Source organism: Neodiprion pinetum, chromosome 5 (genome assembly GCF_021155775.2).
Source record: "Neodiprion pinetum isolate iyNeoPine1 chromosome 5, iyNeoPine1.2, whole genome shotgun sequence".
Classification (NCBI taxonomy): domain Eukaryota; kingdom Metazoa; phylum Arthropoda; class Insecta; order Hymenoptera; family Diprionidae; genus Neodiprion; species Neodiprion pinetum.
The window spans coordinates 7,857,603-7,875,416 of NC_060236.1; the positions used below are offsets into that span (position 1 = coordinate 7,857,603).

The window sequence follows — 17,814 nt, forward strand, 5'->3', positions numbered from 1 at the left end:
CCCCGGCTACGCCCACGTAAAGTAGTCCCTGATCCTACGCCGCAATCTTAAACGCCGTTTCACTACCGAAATCTATGAACAATGATAATAATAATATGTCAAGAAACAAAGATTCACTCGGTCCAACAATCGCCCCCGATCATTTTCTTACTTTATTTCGTACGCTCGGATCGTTTCGCGCTCGTTAAATTACGATTATCGTAGCGATAGTGCCGGTAGTGCGGATATGTACCGGCTTATTAGTACAACCCAAGGACGTGAATTTATTTACATGTACTTTATAGAAACGTATAAAAAATAGCTGGATATGATATCTATGTTCGACTTAAAGATAAACCGAAATACTCGTATTTGTACTCGATTTGTAATCTCATTAAAAACAAATATATTTCCTTTCGGATGGGAAGTATCGAAATGTACAAATATTTCGTTTGCAGTGTAAAATTTTCGTTTTCGTTGGCTCATTTTTAGTTTATTCTCTCTTTACCGTCTTCTTTGCATACATTTTCCATCGATAACGTCCCATCTCTTTTTATCTTTTACAGAATTTCTGGACGCCCTTACGAGCAGTATTTCATCGCTGAACCCGTGAACCCAACCAGTCACCACGGCTCGAGCGAAACCGGCGTCGGGGTGGCTCCGGATTCGTCATTGGAAAAGCAGTACAGCAGACGACGCCCGGCGTCCCGACTGTATTAATCCGCCGTCACACGGTTTCCTATAGCATCCACAATTTTCCAGATACGCAATGTGCGGTACCTTTATCACTGACAGAGCTTAATTCTGAGAGAAGGGCCGACGATGTGTAACAGGAATTATGAAAAGGTTTTAATAAATCGGTTCATATATAGAATCGCAAGATTCAAATCCTTGTTAAATAGTTAAAAGCTACCGTTGGATTACAGGCAGCTCCATGAGAGTCGATACGTCAATCCCGCCTCTACTTCAATAAGCAATTATCGTGTACGTCCACAAATCGATTGTTACTTTACGATTGTAATAACTGCCTGGCTCGTTGGAGCTAATCGCCGAGTATAATTTCCATTTCGATAAACGTAATTATGCGAATTAATGGTTGAATCTATACCCCCCGCACGAGATCGTTTCACGTTAAAATTAATAACGCAATGTGCATCAATGGTTTAGCGATACACCGCATAGTGCCTGCTTTAGGATAATTTTTTCGGAAAGTGGTATCGACTGGGAACGATAAAACAGTCGTAAAGCGCTACAACAAAGAGCTCTGTTGTATCGAGAGAAAGAACAACCGCTGCTGCTTGCATGAATTTATACAAAATGCGTAACGCGGTGGCTAATTTTCGGACCTTTCATTGCCATGCATAGATCGATGGTATTATTCAAAATATTTCGCAAGTCTTCCTTCAAATTTTAAGCATCAAATTTTCCCGCTACGAAACAAACTTCACTCCCTCCCCCTTTTCGAACGCAACTAGGCATACACGCCACACACACTTGAAAGCTGAAATCAGGAGGTATTTGTGGGGATGTAGACACGTATTACATTCATACGACAAATGTGCTTGGACACGAATAATGTAGGTATATTAAGCTACATGGTAACGTGTTGCACCGTACGAATACTGTACGTAGATACGGAGCACAGATTAGCATTAAAGTCATTCACTCCAATCAGCACATCCTCATTGCGGACTTGCAGTTCTCATGATTCGGTCCAATTGTTTCGCGAATTTACCGTTACAATGCGATAATTAACTCTCGGGTTTGCCCATTGTCAGATATGATATAGTTGCTCGTGCAATCTGTACATACCTATATTGCCGTTTATTAATTCGTACCGTAATATCGTAATTACAAGAGTCGTTCTCATCAATATGCATTACTTGTAATAGAAAAAATAACGAAGTTCTATGAGTCAGCACAAATTTTCCTGCCCCTTGAAATTCGCCCTAAGTTTTACCTTAAATTATTTCTAGCCGATTACTCTCGTTCTATTTCCGTATTGCTTACTTAGCCACGCCCATAAGTTATCGTTACCTCTACATGTAGCTACAACGCCAATCTAATCTTCAAACGGCCCTGTGACACTCGAAAAATATATTTAACCGATTAAAACTTGCATGGATAATAATTTATGAAACTGTACCACTTACAGCGAATGAACTTTCAAGGATTAAGTATAATTTTCTGACGGCTTTTCATATTCCACGAGAGTTTTTGTGGTGAAAAAAATAGTATGGGGTAGGGGACACCCGGGTTTGAACCGGGGACCTCTCGATCTGCAGTCGAATGCTCTACCACTGAGCTATATCCCCAAGTGGTCGTGAAGTGATTCTGATTGTAGAGAAAGAAACGAAGAAAATTAGAATAACGATAAATTGAGTTTTGAGAACAGTGTTTACGAGATAAAATAATTTTCGGAGAACTATTTACTATATCTGTGAAGAATTGAAGTTGTGAAAAATTCGTTCGTAAAATAATACTAACGATTGTTTTCCCCGAATGCAGATACGTATGTCCTAGACGTAGATCCCGTATTTTGCGTACATTCGTGTGGGCACCGACGAATTATAGTACGTGAACAAGGAAATATATGTGGCGTGTGCGGCCTTTGAATCCCCCCTTCTACGTCTCTTCTATTCGGGCTGCAAGTCAATACAAACAAACGCTTATCAGCCTAAAAAATGATTTATATCTCCACGATGAAAGTTATACATACTGCAGTTATCCGTCAAGGAAATCAAACGCTGGGACTACATTGTATGTCGACAAAGTGATCGAACGCATTGCCTATACGCGAATGCATTGTATTAATTGTAAAGTGAAAGATTCATAATTTAAAAGTTGTAAAGTACTTCGAACCGTGAATTACAAGAAAAAAAAAACTCGGCGATTATCTTTGCGTGCGAATAGAGCGATCGCAAGTAAATCATGTCATAAAAAACAAGTCATAACTTAGGGCCCGAATTAATATATGTAAATACATATTTTTTCATTTAAATCATTTTCATTCTTTGATCGATTTTCCACACAAAGTAGAAAATTGATGATTGGAGCCAGAAAATGCTGCAGTGTATCCTAATTTACCATATTTTAGTTTTTTAAGTCTATATTGTATCATGTACGTATTTTGTAATTTTTGAATGCACGATTATCCGGGCCCTGCAGTTATAACGTTAGGTAATCTTGTCATTTCCGTTATAATTTGGAATCATCTACCTAACGGAATACGCCGTGTACGAAGTTGTAGCTAATTGCGCGGTACATTCGTATAGAATTCTCCAGTCCCCCCCCGAGCCTTCTACTCCCCCCCCCCCCCCCCCCCCTCGCCACGCGTGACATCGCACAGCTCCATCATTCAGAGTCTAGCAGACGACACAGACGCAAGTGGTCGCGCGTTGCGTTACCAATTGTTTACGTTAAATTTTGTAACTTTAGACCGAAAGAGAAAACTAATAATATAGGAATAAGAAAAAGTTCTACAGGATAATATTGTCTCGTGTGGAAACTCGTTCGATGGCCGAGAATGCTGTGGTTCAATCTGATAGGTAAGTTAAAGATATCGGGGTGATATTAAGTGACGAATAAGACGGAATCAACTGTCAAGAACATGTGGTTTCATACCGTCACATTGCTTCGATTACCAAACAACTACGTATTTCCGTGTGCCTATGTACGTAATAGGTTTTTCTGATCATCCTCGGCTATATTCTATTTATAATAATTTTCGCTAACAGTGTAAGACTCGACGCGTTACATAACCTATAAATTCAATATCTAAGAGTTTGAAAATGGTACATTCTGACGTTGATAGCTGGATCTGGGGATGGCTGAGCTGGTCTCGATCGTCCACCACTATGTTACGTGCTGCTGAGAAGAAAATACTATCATGTAAGTGCTTTTGTTACTCGTTTTATCCTTGCTGTGATTATAATCGCCAAGGCCACCAAATGACTTGTATTATATACATTTGTGTATGTTGTATTGATTGCTTGGTATGATGTAACATGTTGTGAGTCATGAAGATACAATGAAATGAACAAATTCATTGTTTAGCCAAAAACGTCATCATAAGATGACGATAATGTTTAATCGATATATGGTAAACTGATATCTGTTCTATAATTTGCATCGGAACTTTCTGACAAGGCTTGAAAACGGCATATCGTGGATGGTACGTTGATATCGGACCGGTTGTCGGAAACGCGGACAAAATTTGGACAATATCATTAAATGAAGAATCGCCAAAAACTCCGATAGTCTTGCTGCATGGCTTAGGCGCTGGCGTAGCTTTATGGTGTTTGAATTTGGATGGGCTTGCGGCTCAGAGACCGGTTTATGCCATAGATTTACTAGGTGAGTAAAACTGTTAGCTTTACTTTAATCGTTGAAGAACCAAAACACTTATCCCTTGTAAAAAAATGTGACAATAATGTTACATTTACTATGTACTTTGTCAAATACAAAAAAAATTCCTCCACCAGTAAAGCACAGCTGGTATTTATTAACCGATGATCTATTTTGATAATAGACCGACCTTCCTCTTGCTGTATTGCTTTATGACTCGCTCATGAGTAAGACAACGAACTTTGCCCCCAATGTTCTTTTCGTTGAATATCCTTTGTCTTATGTCAATTAATCTTCCGTCATGTGAATTATCTAAATCTCAATTGGTTTCAGAGTCTACATACTTATGCTGAACTGATTATTCTTACTTTTGACAGGATTTGGACGGAGTAGCAGGCCTGATTTTAGCAATGATGCAAAAGAAGCTGAAAGTCAGTTGGTTCGATCGGTCGAAGAATGGAGGCGAGAAATGCAGCTTGAAAGGGTTGTCCTCCTTGGCCATTCCATGGGGGGTTATTTAGCAGCTGCATATGCCATGAAATATCCAGAACGAGTAAAACATTTGATTCTAGCTGACCCATGGGGCTTTCCTGAAAAACCATCAGATTATGCTTCCAAAAGCAATGTTCCGCTTTGGGTCAAAGCCATAGCATTTGTTGTACAGCCTTTGAATCCATTATGGGCGGTCAGAGTTGCCGGACCTTTCGGTAAAATTGATTTTCAATTAGTACTATGACAGTAATCTCTACTCTTGCCCAACTCTGCATAAAAAATACAACGCAATTTAAGATTTACATTCCGTCGGACAATGAAATTCTTATTTTTGACTTAATTTTTTTTTTTTTTTTTAGCATGTTTACTCATTGATTTTCCTTACTTAATTTTCAATATGCTGCTTTTTTACTGAGCAGTACTTATTTATATGTGTTGTTTAGGACAGTGGCTGATTGAATCAACCAGACCGGATATCGTAAAGAAATTTACCCCTCTATTAAAGGAGGATGTTGGAATTATTGCGCAGTACATTCATCAATGCAATGCACAAACGCCCTCGTAAGTGTACAAAACATTGGGTTTTTGTCGAATTCTGATATAATATTCAAATGGTATTAATGGTATAGTAAATCAAATTTTAGGGGTGAGAGTGCTTTTCATGCCATGATGCACGGATTTGGATGGGCAAAATATCCAATTGTAAAAAGAATGGACCAATTAAAGGACGATATACCTATTACATTGTTGTACGGCAGTCGATCATGGGTGGACAACACTGTAGGAGACATAATAAAACAGAAAAGATCCAACTCTTATGTTAACGTACAAGTAAGTGTACATCATTTTTATGCACGGTAAATGTGACAGTGGAATTGCATGTTAAAAGCAGAATTTCACCTTGCACATATCTTCATCTTGCCCCTAATTCAATTTACAAAACTTTTGATTGTCTATTTTAGGTAATAAGTGGTGCTGGTCACCATGTATATGCAGACAAGAGTGAAACGTTTAATAAACATATACTAGAGGCATGCGAGCTGTGTGACGAAATTGAGAAGCCTACATCTTCAAATGTTAACTTGAAAATAACAGATGCCAGTGATGAATATGCAGCAAAAGATGATGAAGAAGGATCTAAAGTAGACCGAATAGAACCACCCGAACTAACAAGCTCTCGACCAAGATCTAGTTGAAGATCGTAGAAAGTGCATTATGTAAATTCGAATGCTGTGCATCGAGGTCTTGCTTTTATTTATATTCGATCCATTCTGGTACAGCGTAGATATGAGATGATCGGCTGTAAATATTATTCATCAAGTTTAACATAACGCGACAAATGAAGCTTTTTATGTCGTACGAGCCTACTTACTCTTCATATTTTCTTTGTATTTATCATTTCGATATACGTTAAACGAAGCTTCTTATTTATCAAAAATTACTTATCTCTGATAAGGTGATATTTAAATATTTTCAAACAACTGCATTATTACGCTGGCGTTTTGTTATGGTACTTCCAAACTTCATAGCTTTACGCTTAATACTTGCGAAATTATAGGCAAAGTGTAACCTCAGCTACTTTTTATAGTATCAGAAAAAGTGTTTCTTGCGAGTTACTTAAAACTCAGCATTACATTGGTGTTTTTTTTACGACATTGAAATTTGCTCCTCAAACTCAAAATCAATTTTCCGAATCTAAGATTACCTCAACATGAAGTTAAACATACTATCAATGTATCGTCAAATTTGTGTAAAAATTGAAACTGTTTTCGATAAACAATTGTTTAAAATTTTGCGTGATTGATGGAAAAATATTGATCAAATTTGCACTCTAAACCCTTCGTTTTACTAATACTTCAACTGTTTCAACATTTTATACGTACATGCTATACATAAATAAGATTTTGAATAGACAATTTCAGTTTCCTTAGATAAGTCTTAATTTCAACTTGTTAGATGCTGTTATATTTTAATATTATAATTATATAATTTTTATGATTGTATGTCATTACTATAGTAGCTAGAATTAGAAATATCGTAGAAAGTTCTGGAGTCAGATTACTACGAATTGTTGCTATTGATAATAGGAGCAGGACAAAATCTTTATGTCAAAGAAAGGGGTCATCAAATATGAAGTACAAATTAAGATTGCTTTGTCAGGAAAATTGCCAGTATATAGAGTATACGAATATTGGATCAAATCTTATGTTGTTAATGTTATATTCCGTACGCTGTGAACCGGTGTAAATCACTGAAAATTACACTAAAAGAAAACTAATAAGTTACCTCAAGTTGTGCAGGTAGAAATTAGAAAAATTATTTAAATGAAATATTACAAAGAGAAATTTATTTTTCTGTTATTTTTATTTCTATTTGAATCTTGCCATATTTATGTACAGAAAAACTGATAAAAGTTTACAACACTTTTACTCAGCTGTCAAAGTATTACGAAATACGTGTATATTTACATATTTTGCATCACTGAAAACATACGGAACTTTAATAATGTAAGTATTGTATTTATACGAAACAATAAAAGTATATTCTTTGTTAACATCTTTAAGAACATTGTTTCAAGTAAAACTGTACACCATTATTCGTGAGAAAAAGCCGAAAATTTGAATTATTGTCAATTATTGAGAAATATATTAAAATACAAATTTTGATGTAAAAAAAAAAAAATATTGCACCGTTGAATTGCGAAAAATTATGAATAACCCCTTAACGATTATCTCACAAATTTTTCCACCACCAAAAGTACTGGGACAGAGTAATTGAACAAGTATTGCGTTTAAATTATTTTCAAGAAGTTTCTTAACAGGTAAACAATGAATATACAGATTCTATGTGAGTTTATTGTCATAGAATTCATCCGAATCATCATTCAATTGATGTACATCGACATCCAAAATATCGTTATCATCATCAACGATTTTCGGTTCATCTAAAAAGCTAAGCTCATCTTCACGGTTCAAACTCCTCCCTTTTTTAACCTGTTTTCTAATTTTTTCGTCAATCTGTCTTTTGCTCAAGAATGCAGAAAATGCTTCACTCCTCTGCTTCACAGACAAATATTCCGTCACCTTTGAACTCTGTTGTGTTTCTTTGGATAGAGGGTTTACAATATTGAGGCATCGATTACTGAAAGCTGCTCTTGACTTATCCATAGAACTTTTAACCTGACAGAGAAAACAGGATGAAAGTATTAAGTTATGATAACTAATGCATGTATAAATAAGGTAGCATGTAGCACCGTTTGAAATATACCTTTGCCATGATAAGAGCTTGATCTAATCCCAAAACATCATTTCTCATAGATGGTAATGGATCCTCAGTTACGTGTTCCTCGATTTCTTGAGTATCCTCATGTAATTTTTCAATTTCAGACCAAACCTGAGCAGGTAACTTGATGTCTAATACCGGAATAGTCTTCAGACGTTGAGCCGGATCTGTAGGAATGAAACCCTCGCCAAAATCGGCGACTGTTAACTTCTGATCAACCTCTATAATCTTGATATACTGCCTATCTTTCACAAATTTAATCATCGGAACAACCCCCATTAATCTGAGCTGGCTAAGCTCGTGTCTCAAAGCTCCCTCCGCCCTATGCAAGATTTGTTCGATACGTTCATCTGACTCGGCGCCATCCTTGGCAAACCAAAATACGTTGACTTTGTTAAAATCTGGTGTCACACTGACACGAGATATTTCAACCCCTTGATCAATAATATCTGGAGCTACTTCTCCAGTGGCCAGTAGATCTGTAATGTACTTCATGAATAGCTTGTTCAGAACATCATTTCTGCGTTTACTCTGATGAGGCAGGCGTGGCTTCAACAATGTGTGAGGATTTGATGAACTGTCACTACTCTGACACCATTTTCTGAAATAAGATTGTTATAAATGAAATGAATTTGAAATTGAATGTGGAAACATAAAATCTTATTATTCAAACAAATCTTGAAAAGTACCGCATTAATTTTTTTGGATGTTACTCTCAATTTGAGATTCTCACCTCGGTGTCCGATCTCCTCTCATGATTTTTGAAATAAATTTTCCCTCCCTCGCGGCGTAGGATTTTGCGAAATTCGTATCGCAAGTAGAGATACCGCGGAACAAGTTATAAAACAATTTTATTTTTGTCAAATCTTGCCATTTGCTAGCCATGGCTTATCGATTCGTGCAATTTTCAATACAGGCAGTATTGATAACGGTAATAAATTCAAACAATCGCTGAATTTTACGATAGTAACATTTCAGCGTCACAGAAAAACGACAATTCGTAGTAGATTATTATTTGAGGTTATGTTCTAGGTGGATCAACCAGATGATGGCCTCGGAACGAAAAGCAGAAAAAAAGTACTAAGGGTGTCCAAACTAATTATTGGAAGTAGTCCCGCAACCGAGGCGTCAATGTGCAACTTCTGCTACATCACCGTTGCAGTGAAAACTAAGTCAAATGATGAGAATGTTGGGATTCAAAAGTATGATGAGTTGAAAAGACGGTTGAAGAAACTGTACGTCGAGTTATAAACCAGTGAAGTTAGAGGAATAATACATTTTTATGCACTTCTTGATATGGATCTGGCACAACCTCAGAATACGCGTAATAAAATAGTACCAAATACGAAATAAATAAGCTCGAAATTGTTTAGACTACGGCTTTTAAATTATGAAAAAGATATACCGAATCTCGATCGGAAAAATGTATCAATTTGCAGTTTTAAATATGATATTTTTGGATGAAATATTCGTTTCTATATTTCCCGCCAACTTGGCAAATATGGCGACAGTTCATCGTTTCCCGCCAAGGTGCTACGGGTCCTCGTATGGCGCACCCCAGTTGTGTTATTGAGGGTTTTCCGTAATTTTGAGTGATTTTATAGTGAGTATCATTTGAAAAATGGGGCAGTCGGACGATGTTGAAGATTCTACGTACAGTAGGCATCAAGATTTATGCCAAAAACTCAATATGGACGCGACAGCAGCTTCTGAAGCTTGGAAATCGTACGAGACTATTCGACAGAATTACACTCTTGAGGTATTTTATCATTCTAATTACCTAACAACAATTTCAATGTTTTCAAACGTTCCTCACCTACACATAGCCTCTTTAAAGATAATTCTGAGATAAATGTCTCAAAATTACAGTGAAATTATCACCTCTCGATGACTCCAAAGCATCAATGCAATTATTCAAAAAAAATCCTAGAATTTTCGTGATACGTGCAATAATGTACAATAAACATTTAACAAACAATTGCGAACTTCAAACACTTCACTACAAAATGGCTATGCAATTTGTATTGTTTAATCATCATGAACTATCCGATCAAACTCAATCCACTTCTCAGTTGTAACATTTATGATTTGCTCCGACAACGACACGTCGCAATCACACAACAGCTTTAGTTCAAAATATATTTTCAGTAACTTGATCAAAATCCCTCTTATTTGAATGATTACCGTTCTTATCAAATTTATTCAATGCATCAAAATTACATGAATTTCTTTTTACCATGTGACTCATTTTTCATCTACATTGAATCCGTTGTTTTGTATGGTTAAATATTTCTTCTCGCTAGTTCCTAAGTTTCTGAGTCAGTTCAGACATTTGAACAAGGATTTGTGTTACTGTCATTTTAGAACTTTCCAAATTTCTCTTGTTATTCCTTTACTTAAATATGTATTGAAATCACGTTCCAGGGAGATCAACTGCATTGGATAGGCTGTGCATTGTACGTTGCGTGTCGAAAGTCATCGACACCAACGGTTGGTCGAACAGGCCCAAACGTCGAGGGGAACTGCGTGTCATTGACACGTCTTCTTCATTTGTGTAATTTGTCACTGATACAATTTTTCACAAAGAGTAAAAACTGGGCAGACATGGCAAATATGCCGCAAGATTTTAGATCTAAAATTGACAAACTTGAGAGGAATTTTACTGTCTCGATGCTTATCTTCAAAAAGTACCAACCCATTTTCACGGACATATTCAAAAATCCAGCTGATGATGTCGCTAGACCCTCCAGATCTAGGAGGCAGAGAGCAATGCCATGTACACCATCGAGAGTTTTTGAGTTTTGTTGGACACTGTTTGTATGCATAAAGGGAGCTTTCCCTGATATATCACATGATTTGGTCAATTTAAATCATTTACTTCTTGCCTGCTGCGATCTGATTTATAGCAACGCACTGTTGGCCAACAGGAGAGATCTGCTCAATCCAAAATTTGCTGGTGAGTTGTTGACCGATATGCGATGAACTACTTTGTAGAGACTTTACTCAGTTTCCGATTGGCATGCTTGTTCAAAGCTCAAAACCTTCTTTCAGACTTGTTTCAACTTTTCTTGATAGCTGGAATTAATTTGATACTCTTTCTATGTAGGTTTACCTGCGAATTACAACAACGATGACTACGTACCTCCGGAGACAGCAAACTGTATTATAAGTTTACTGTGTGAGACTCGTGAAGGTATCGCTGTGGAGGCTAAAGTGATTAAAGAATATTACTTGAAGGATCACATAAATAAGTTGTTCAATGACAAGGTTCTGCGTGGAGATCAATCAAACTTCTCAGGTATCCTGGAGCCGTTAAATTTTGACGGCAACAGCAAAGCCGTCAACAAAGCATACGAACAGCACGTTCTTAGTGTCGGTGATTTTGACGAAAGAAAATTTTTGGGTAAGAAACTGCTTCTGAATATAGACCTTCGACATAGCATACGATTTTTTTTTTTCTATGTGTTTCAAATTCCGAATGTTTGTTCATTTAGAAATTTAAACGATTCCCATCACGAAAGTCTTCTTGGCAAAATTTTTCCATAAATTAAATTATGTATTTATTTCATATTAGTTTTTGTGAATACGTCTTTTGAAACAACTAATGTAGTATAGACGCATTAATATTTTCGTTCGAATCAACATTTAAAACTTCAAGCGTATATTTTTTGATAGGTAAGAAAGCGCATGATCTTGCGTGCGTAATTGTTTACCTTAGATGATTGGGTTTTTCTTCATATTTAAGAATTAAATTGCATTTAACGTAACCCTCAAATACTTTGATATGTATCAGTCACATACTCCATTTGGCAATTGGAAAAAAAGTACTATATTATGACAAAGTATGCTAAGTTCAATTAGTGTACATGAGTATCAAAAACTGTTATAGGTATACTCTGTATAGGTATACTTTGTCAGCTAGGATCAGCTACCCTGAATCGATGAAGTTTCATCACCCTGTTTTATCCTCTGTATGTCATTCGTCATCAAACTGCTACTGTCATGTTTATGCTTGCTTACTTGAATGTTACTAATGGCTGGAATTTTAGATTTTATCCTGTTAGCTCAGAGTGTTGAATGATGTCCGTCATCAAACAATGTAGCCGAAGCTAGCCGTCAAAATTAGCAGCCTTGCAATTTTGTACCTATGGATCTGTAAAAGTACTAACTTTGCATCAGGAAACATTCTGGGTGTTATATTTCATTGCCTTATATGAAGTAACGTTAGCATGTCTATCTGCTAACTGTGGTTGCTAGCTTTTGCTTCATTGTCTAACAATTTATTTATTATTATTACTATTAACCTATAATTTTGGTTCGTTTATATCACCATTGTATCGTTTATATTCTTTATTTTCAGTATCATGTAGTGTTAATATTATTTGTAAATTTGAGTGCATTCAATTGTAATCATTCTCATTTATGGCTGCTAACCGATTTGTGTTTGCTGTTGTTGTGGCTATGGTTTACAGCCGAATGGAGACGAGTGAGACTGAATAGAATCTCGGCCAACGAGATGCTTAGCAGAGATATTACATTCCGCGGTAAAATACCCAGGCACTACAAGCTTAAAGGTGGGTTTGCAATTGCCAAAAACTAGTTGAATAAAAGGCGCGTATATTTATAGAATCCAAACCGCATATATGACACTCCAGCGCGAACTTGTTTCACTCTATGATCAACACGATTATGAAATATGGCTTGACTGGAATGAGCTACCAATTACTCCACAATTCCACCAGATATTTGCTACAATGAGATAAGAATACTGAAATATTTTAGTCCTAAAAAAATTATAACTACATTTTTTTTAAGTTTTAAAATATAGTCCAATAACTCGGATCATAGTGGGAAAAGCTTACATCAAAGTACTAATCCATAATTCAGTTCTCATATTTCCATCTTGTATTGTATGCTTAAATAGCCAATTATTGCATTCTTCATAGCTGTGGTGAGTTCTGATTACTCCTTTAAAATATGCATGAGAAAATGTTGATTTGATTTTTGCACATTCTTATGTACCTCCTGTCATTGAAGCACTCTGAGTCGTATTTCTAATTTAACTTTTATTTACATGTCATTTGGTTCAAAGAAGTAGAGTTGGTTCAGGCATCGTTCGACAAACTTACATTGGATAAAATAGGATAATGATTTTTTCCATTTACAAATTAATGATGTTTAGGATTTTGTTTCATTTTTATTTCAGATGCCGACGCCAGTGACAATATTGGGTCACCGACATTAATTAATAACGCAGGAGATTTCCATGAGAAATTTACACTTAAGCATGAACAATATGGTGGTGTAAGTGTCTATTCTTTATTGTTATATGTAATCAAATTCACCTGTTATTCTCTTGCTCGTTATAATCAACATCAATTTTTAATTTTTATTCAAGCAAATGCAGCATTTAGCACCTCCAACTCCACTGACTGGCCGCAAGTACCTGCGATCCAAAGATGTAGCGAATGTAACATTACTATCAACAGCAACACAAGGCGTTTGTCGTTTACAAGCGCTCTTAGCTGGTCGTAAGCCGGCACCAAGCGATACTCTTAAAGAAATACTAAATAGTTGTACACAGGATACCGAAGCGACAATCGAAGCAAGGGTCAATGAAATTGGTGAACAATTCTATCGTAATTACACCCAAAATACGGAAGACAGTGACACCACAAATGTGGATTTTGGTAGAAAACGACTTCAACTAGCACAGACTTTATTCTACAAACTATTGGAAACAATTTTATCTGATGAAAAACGTAAAAACCCCAATTTTGACATTATGGTAAGAAAAAGCAATTGGTTGACACTTTCCTTTTTGAAAATTACGAATTTGAAATGACCTTACAGTAAATTAGCTTGTTGATTAAAACACGAATTTGTCAATGCTTGCAGAACCTAGTGTCGCAAGAAATATTTCACCAGTGTCTCTTCGCCTGCTGTTTGGAGATTGTGATCTATTCTTATAAAAGTCATAGATCATTCCCATGGATTTTAACTGCCGTCAATGTGGAGCCATACTACTTCTACAAAGTAATCGAAATTATTGTAAGATCAGAAGATCAGTTGTCACGTGACATAGTGAAGCACTTGAATGTGATTGAGGAAAAGATACTAGAAACTCTAGCTTGGAAAAGTGAAAGTCCCTTATGGGTAGCAATTGAAAACACCAAAGGAGGCGTACCAAGCTATGAGGAAGTTTCTTTACCCGGGACTTTACATTTGGATACAGTAGATCCTAATACACCTGGACAACCTGTTTTGAGACGCTTGGCATTGGATAGAGGTAACCATCATGATGTTCAGCAAAGCCCAATTTCCTCTGCTTCTGAAAGGTATGTAAAAACGAAAAGATTCTCGAACAGTTATGTCAAAAATGTTGCAGATTACACGTATTCATAATTACGTAATCTTTGGTTTTCAACAGATTTCAATCACCAGTGGCAGTTACAGGCTTAGCTAAGAAAAGATTATTCTCAGAAGGTAGACTTAGCGGTCAACAGAGTGTTCTTAGAGTCGGCTCTGGGCAAAGTGTGTTGCAAAGTAAACTATCGTCTGTTGAAGGTGATCAGAAATTGCAGTTGGCTCCGAATCAGATAACAGTTTTAAAAACAGCGTGTCCAATCGGCACGAATACTCCCTTACAACAAATTTCGGTAAATAAGGAATCAGCAAAGGCAAGGCGAATGGGTTCGGTAGCCTTGTTTTTCAGGAAATTTTATCACCTTGCTTGGGTCCGAATGAATGACTTATGCACAAAATTGGAATTAATTGATACAGATTTGAAAAAGAAGATATGGACAATATTTGAATATTCTGTAAAAGATCAAACGGAACTTATGAAGGATAGACATTTAGATCAAATATTAATGTGCGCTGTATACGTAATCTGTAAAATAGCAAAGCTCGACAGAAATTCATTCACAGAGATCATGCGATGCTACAGATTGCAGCCACAAGCAGAGTCTCACATTTATAGATCTGTTCTCATTGCTAAGGTTGGTGCAAACTATATGAATGACAGAGAATTAGAAATTTGTGATGATAATATGGATGAAAATAACGGTGATGCTCCACCCACTCCTACTTGTATGGCTGGCACGTCTCAAAATTTTGGTACTCAGATACGAGGAGATTTGATCAAATTTTACAACACGGTTTACGTACCACAAGTGAAAGAATTCGCAAATAAATTTACGTCCAGAGGCGGATCTACGAATTTAACTTTGAGTCCTTTACCAAAGAGTAAATCAACAATACAGTCACCCGTCAGACGTGTCACGAACAGTGTTATGACAAGAACACTGGACCCAAAAGCTATCACAGCCTCACCTGCTCCTCAGCTAAGCTATTGTTTCAGCCGCAGTCCTGCCAAGGTTTGCAAATTTATTTGACAGTTTGGTCAGAATATTGATCTGCAATTAACTATTGCTTAAAATATGCATATTGAAAATGGACCGTTCGAAATTACAGGATCTGGAAGCAATCAACCGAATGATGATATCTGTTGATGCAAGGAAATCTGTTGGAAAACGCCTTCTAGCTGATGATACAACTGTTGATATGAATGCAGCAGAACAATCTCCTGCTAAGAAAACGACGACCCCTTTTGTTGCCAGAAAATTGGAGAATATAATAGGTGAACGCCGCACGCAAAGCCAGTAATAATTGACCAATCAAATTTGTAGTTTGACCTTCTACGTATACCGAGAGAACATTCGTGTTTTAATTGAGAGAGTACCATGGAATATTAGAGAACCATCTTTATTCTTTAACAAAGATAAGTAGATAAGTTGAAATAAATATATACATGTCCATATATATCTTATCATTAATACCTTTTTTTTATTAACGGGATTACCATTGACAGTGTTAATTCATTGTGAATTTGTTGTACAGATTATGCTTTGAACGAGCGAAATAAATTTCCCTTCGTGAAATTTATATGAAAACTAAAGAATATAGATTGTAAGTTGCACATTGTAATGTATTGAAAGCTTTTATAGTACATTCATATGAGAGGTGGGTGGTTGTATTCCATTCTTACGTGATGGAAAGCTTTGTCGAAAACATTGCACATTCAATGCAGCAATAGAAGAGCTAAATCAAAAATATGAATGAATTTAATCTTCTTGTCTTTTTGCATCTATTTTATGTATCAATCAAATCAGATTTGAAAATATTGTATCCTTGGCTCCAGGCATATGATCACATTGTTAATGAAAATCGAATTTTTTTTCGAGTATCTGACAAACATGAATTTTGTTTTCATGCTGCCCACCTCTGTTCGCTCATGCCTAATAATTAAATTTTCAATTATCTCCCATTAATATTAAATACATCTGGCAGGCAAAACAAGTCTGTTTGTTGCTTCTACACTATCTAGATGAAACCACATGAGTTCAGAAAAAGTACAAGAAATCTGTTTGGTGCTTGAGTATATGCTACACAGTATTCGTTGCTCTGATGTATTGTATTGCATATTGTTTGCTGCTGTGAAAAGCACGCAACATATACAGTTGTGGCATTCAAAATTTACACTTATAGAACAAATTTAATGATTAGGATGATTTTACGATTGAAAATTTGCACCAGTTTAGACTTTCATATCAATTTCACGTCAACAACAAAGTGAGTCATGCTTACAAGAATATAAATCTGAATAAAATTGTAAGGAATGTTTTCATCAATTTACACCTACAACGAACACCAAGAGTTGTAATACACTCGATATGTTTCGTCACACTGATATCACATTACACTCATATAAGGCGTGTTGCTACATTGTGACTTACGAGGTAGTGTAATATATAACCAGCATCCAGCAGAATGTAGCTTAATGTAGTCTATGCGTTATATTTTGTGTAAAAGCAATCAACAGACACGAATAACCGTTAAAAGTATGTTTAATAATAAAAATATAATTGAATATTACATGCGATTGTCACAGGAAAGAATATCGGAGAGTTGTTTTTGCTCTTTGCTCAATTATGTTACGTATCGAGCAAGTGCTGCACATTCATGCTAGCCGTAAACATACATGTTGGAAATGGTTTGTATCGAAAGTTATATTCAATTGCAAAGTTTCGCTGCCAGTAAGCTGATACTTATGTAATATTTGCCTCCAGCGGGCCGGCTTATGATTCTTGTAAATAGACAATTTCATGACTGAAAATTTGTGATATCTGGGGAAAAAAATGATAAGGATCACAGTTTGAACGTTTGACAACGATTCGTGTTTCATAAACTTTGTATTTACTCGAATGGGAACTCTTTTCCACGCATAATAATGTGTCATGTTTCGAATGCGGAATAATAATGCAGAGTGTTTAATATTAAGATCTGTTCTTTTCTCGTTTCTTGTTTTCTTCTGTGTTCAATTTAACATCAATGTTTGAGTAATGGTACAAAGTGAACAGTATGACTATTTGGGTAGTCGATATATTTTTTTTCTTAATTTATTAAAATAGTAAAAGATGGATTCCACCTAATATCCAACTTAATTCAATGAATGTATTTTTAAATAACTCAAATTCGTTTAAAAACCATTTATATACCCTTGTACAAATTAAGATACTTTGACTGAATATTTTATCTGGTTGCAAGAAAAGTTTGCGTTCATAACAGCAGCATTGTACCAAGTGTGTATATCTTATTAAAGGAAAACATTTTATTATTATTATTATTATTATTATCATTATTTTTTTCTTT

At 35.9% G+C, this 17,814-nt stretch overlaps 3 protein-coding genes and 1 non-coding gene across 6 annotated transcripts; 2 read left to right on the forward strand and 2 right to left on the reverse strand.

Annotated features, from left to right (window-relative positions):
* Positions 1 to 2,222: 2,222 nt before the first annotated feature.
* Positions 2,223 to 2,294, reverse strand: TRNAC-GCA (transfer RNA cysteine (anticodon GCA)). Its single transcript has one exon. It is a non-coding gene; the product is annotated as a tRNA-Cys (tRNA).
* Positions 2,295 to 3,329: 1,035 nt separating this feature from the next.
* puml (pummelig) lies at positions 3,330 to 7,563 on the forward strand. Of its 2 annotated transcripts, none has more exons than XM_046625684.2 (7): positions 3,330 to 3,527; positions 3,717 to 3,870; positions 4,129 to 4,335; positions 4,704 to 5,033; positions 5,262 to 5,379; positions 5,463 to 5,649; positions 5,781 to 7,563. In XM_046625684.2, the coding sequence occupies exons 2-7, from the start codon at positions 3,771 to 3,773 to the stop codon at positions 6,012 to 6,014; spliced, it is 1,176 nt and encodes a 391-aa protein (XP_046481640.1). In that variant the 5' UTR covers positions 3,330 to 3,527; positions 3,717 to 3,770; the 3' UTR covers positions 6,015 to 7,563. The 2 variants fall into 2 exon arrangements, with proteins under 2 accessions (XP_046481640.1, XP_046481639.1); XM_046625683.2 differs by having other exon boundaries at positions 3,794 to 3,870.
* LOC124218828 (putative ribosome-binding factor A, mitochondrial) lies at positions 7,149 to 9,157 on the reverse strand. The gene is made up of 3 exons (XM_046625685.2): positions 8,834 to 9,157; positions 8,086 to 8,701; positions 7,149 to 7,997 (listed from the first exon to the last, which is right to left on the reverse strand). Exons 1-3 carry the CDS (start codon positions 8,983 to 8,985, stop codon positions 7,662 to 7,664), a joined length of 1,104 nt encoding a protein of 367 aa, XP_046481641.1. The 5' UTR covers positions 8,986 to 9,157; the 3' UTR covers positions 7,149 to 7,661.
* A 203-nt stretch (positions 9,158 to 9,360) lies between these two features.
* On the forward strand, positions 9,361 to 17,782 carry LOC124218826 (retinoblastoma-like protein 1). Of its 2 annotated transcripts, XM_046625681.2 has the most exons (9): positions 9,361 to 9,859; positions 10,525 to 11,056; positions 11,207 to 11,503; positions 12,573 to 12,674; positions 13,307 to 13,404; positions 13,499 to 13,888; positions 13,999 to 14,438; positions 14,531 to 15,479; positions 15,577 to 17,782. In XM_046625681.2, the coding sequence occupies exons 1-9, from the start codon at positions 9,722 to 9,724 to the stop codon at positions 15,766 to 15,768; spliced, it is 3,138 nt and encodes a 1,045-aa protein (XP_046481637.1). In that variant the 5' UTR covers positions 9,361 to 9,721; the 3' UTR covers positions 15,769 to 17,782. The 2 variants fall into 2 exon arrangements, with proteins under 2 accessions (XP_046481637.1, XP_046481638.1); XM_046625682.2 differs by lacking the exon at positions 12,573 to 12,674.
* Positions 17,783 to 17,814: the final 32 nt, after the last annotated feature.

Bases quoted from the DNA above. Each gene is read 5' to 3' on its own strand.
- LOC124218828 (XM_046625685.2), bottom strand. From the start codon at position 8,985: ATGGCTAGCAAATGGCAAGATTTGACAAAAATAAAATTGTTTTATAAC. The intron at 8,702-8,833 runs GTGAGAATCTCA...ATCTTATTTCAG, and splicing joins AGAGGAGATCGGACACCGAG to AAAATGGTGTCAGAGTAGTG. The intron at 7,998-8,085 runs GTATATTTCAAA...TTTCTCTGTCAG, and splicing joins AAGCTCTTATCATGGCAAAG to GTTAAAAGTTCTATGGATAA.
- puml (XM_046625683.2), top strand. From the start codon at position 3,496: ATGGCCGAGAATGCTGTGGTTCAATCTGATAG. The intron at 3,871-4,128 runs GTAAGTGCTTTT...CTTTCTGACAAG, and splicing joins TGAGAAGAAAATACTATCAT to GCTTGAAAACGGCATATCGT. The intron at 4,336-4,703 runs GTGAGTAAAACT...TACTTTTGACAG, and splicing joins TTATGCCATAGATTTACTAG to GATTTGGACGGAGTAGCAGG.
- LOC124218826 (XM_046625681.2), top strand. From the start codon at position 9,722: ATGGGGCAGTCGGACGATGTTGAAGATTCTACGTACAGTAGGCATCAA. The intron at 11,057-11,206 runs GTGAGTTGTTGA...CTTTCTATGTAG, and splicing joins GCTCAATCCAAAATTTGCTG to GTTTACCTGCGAATTACAAC. The intron at 15,480-15,576 runs GTTTGCAAATTT...TCGAAATTACAG, and splicing joins TCAGCCGCAGTCCTGCCAAG to GATCTGGAAGCAATCAACCG.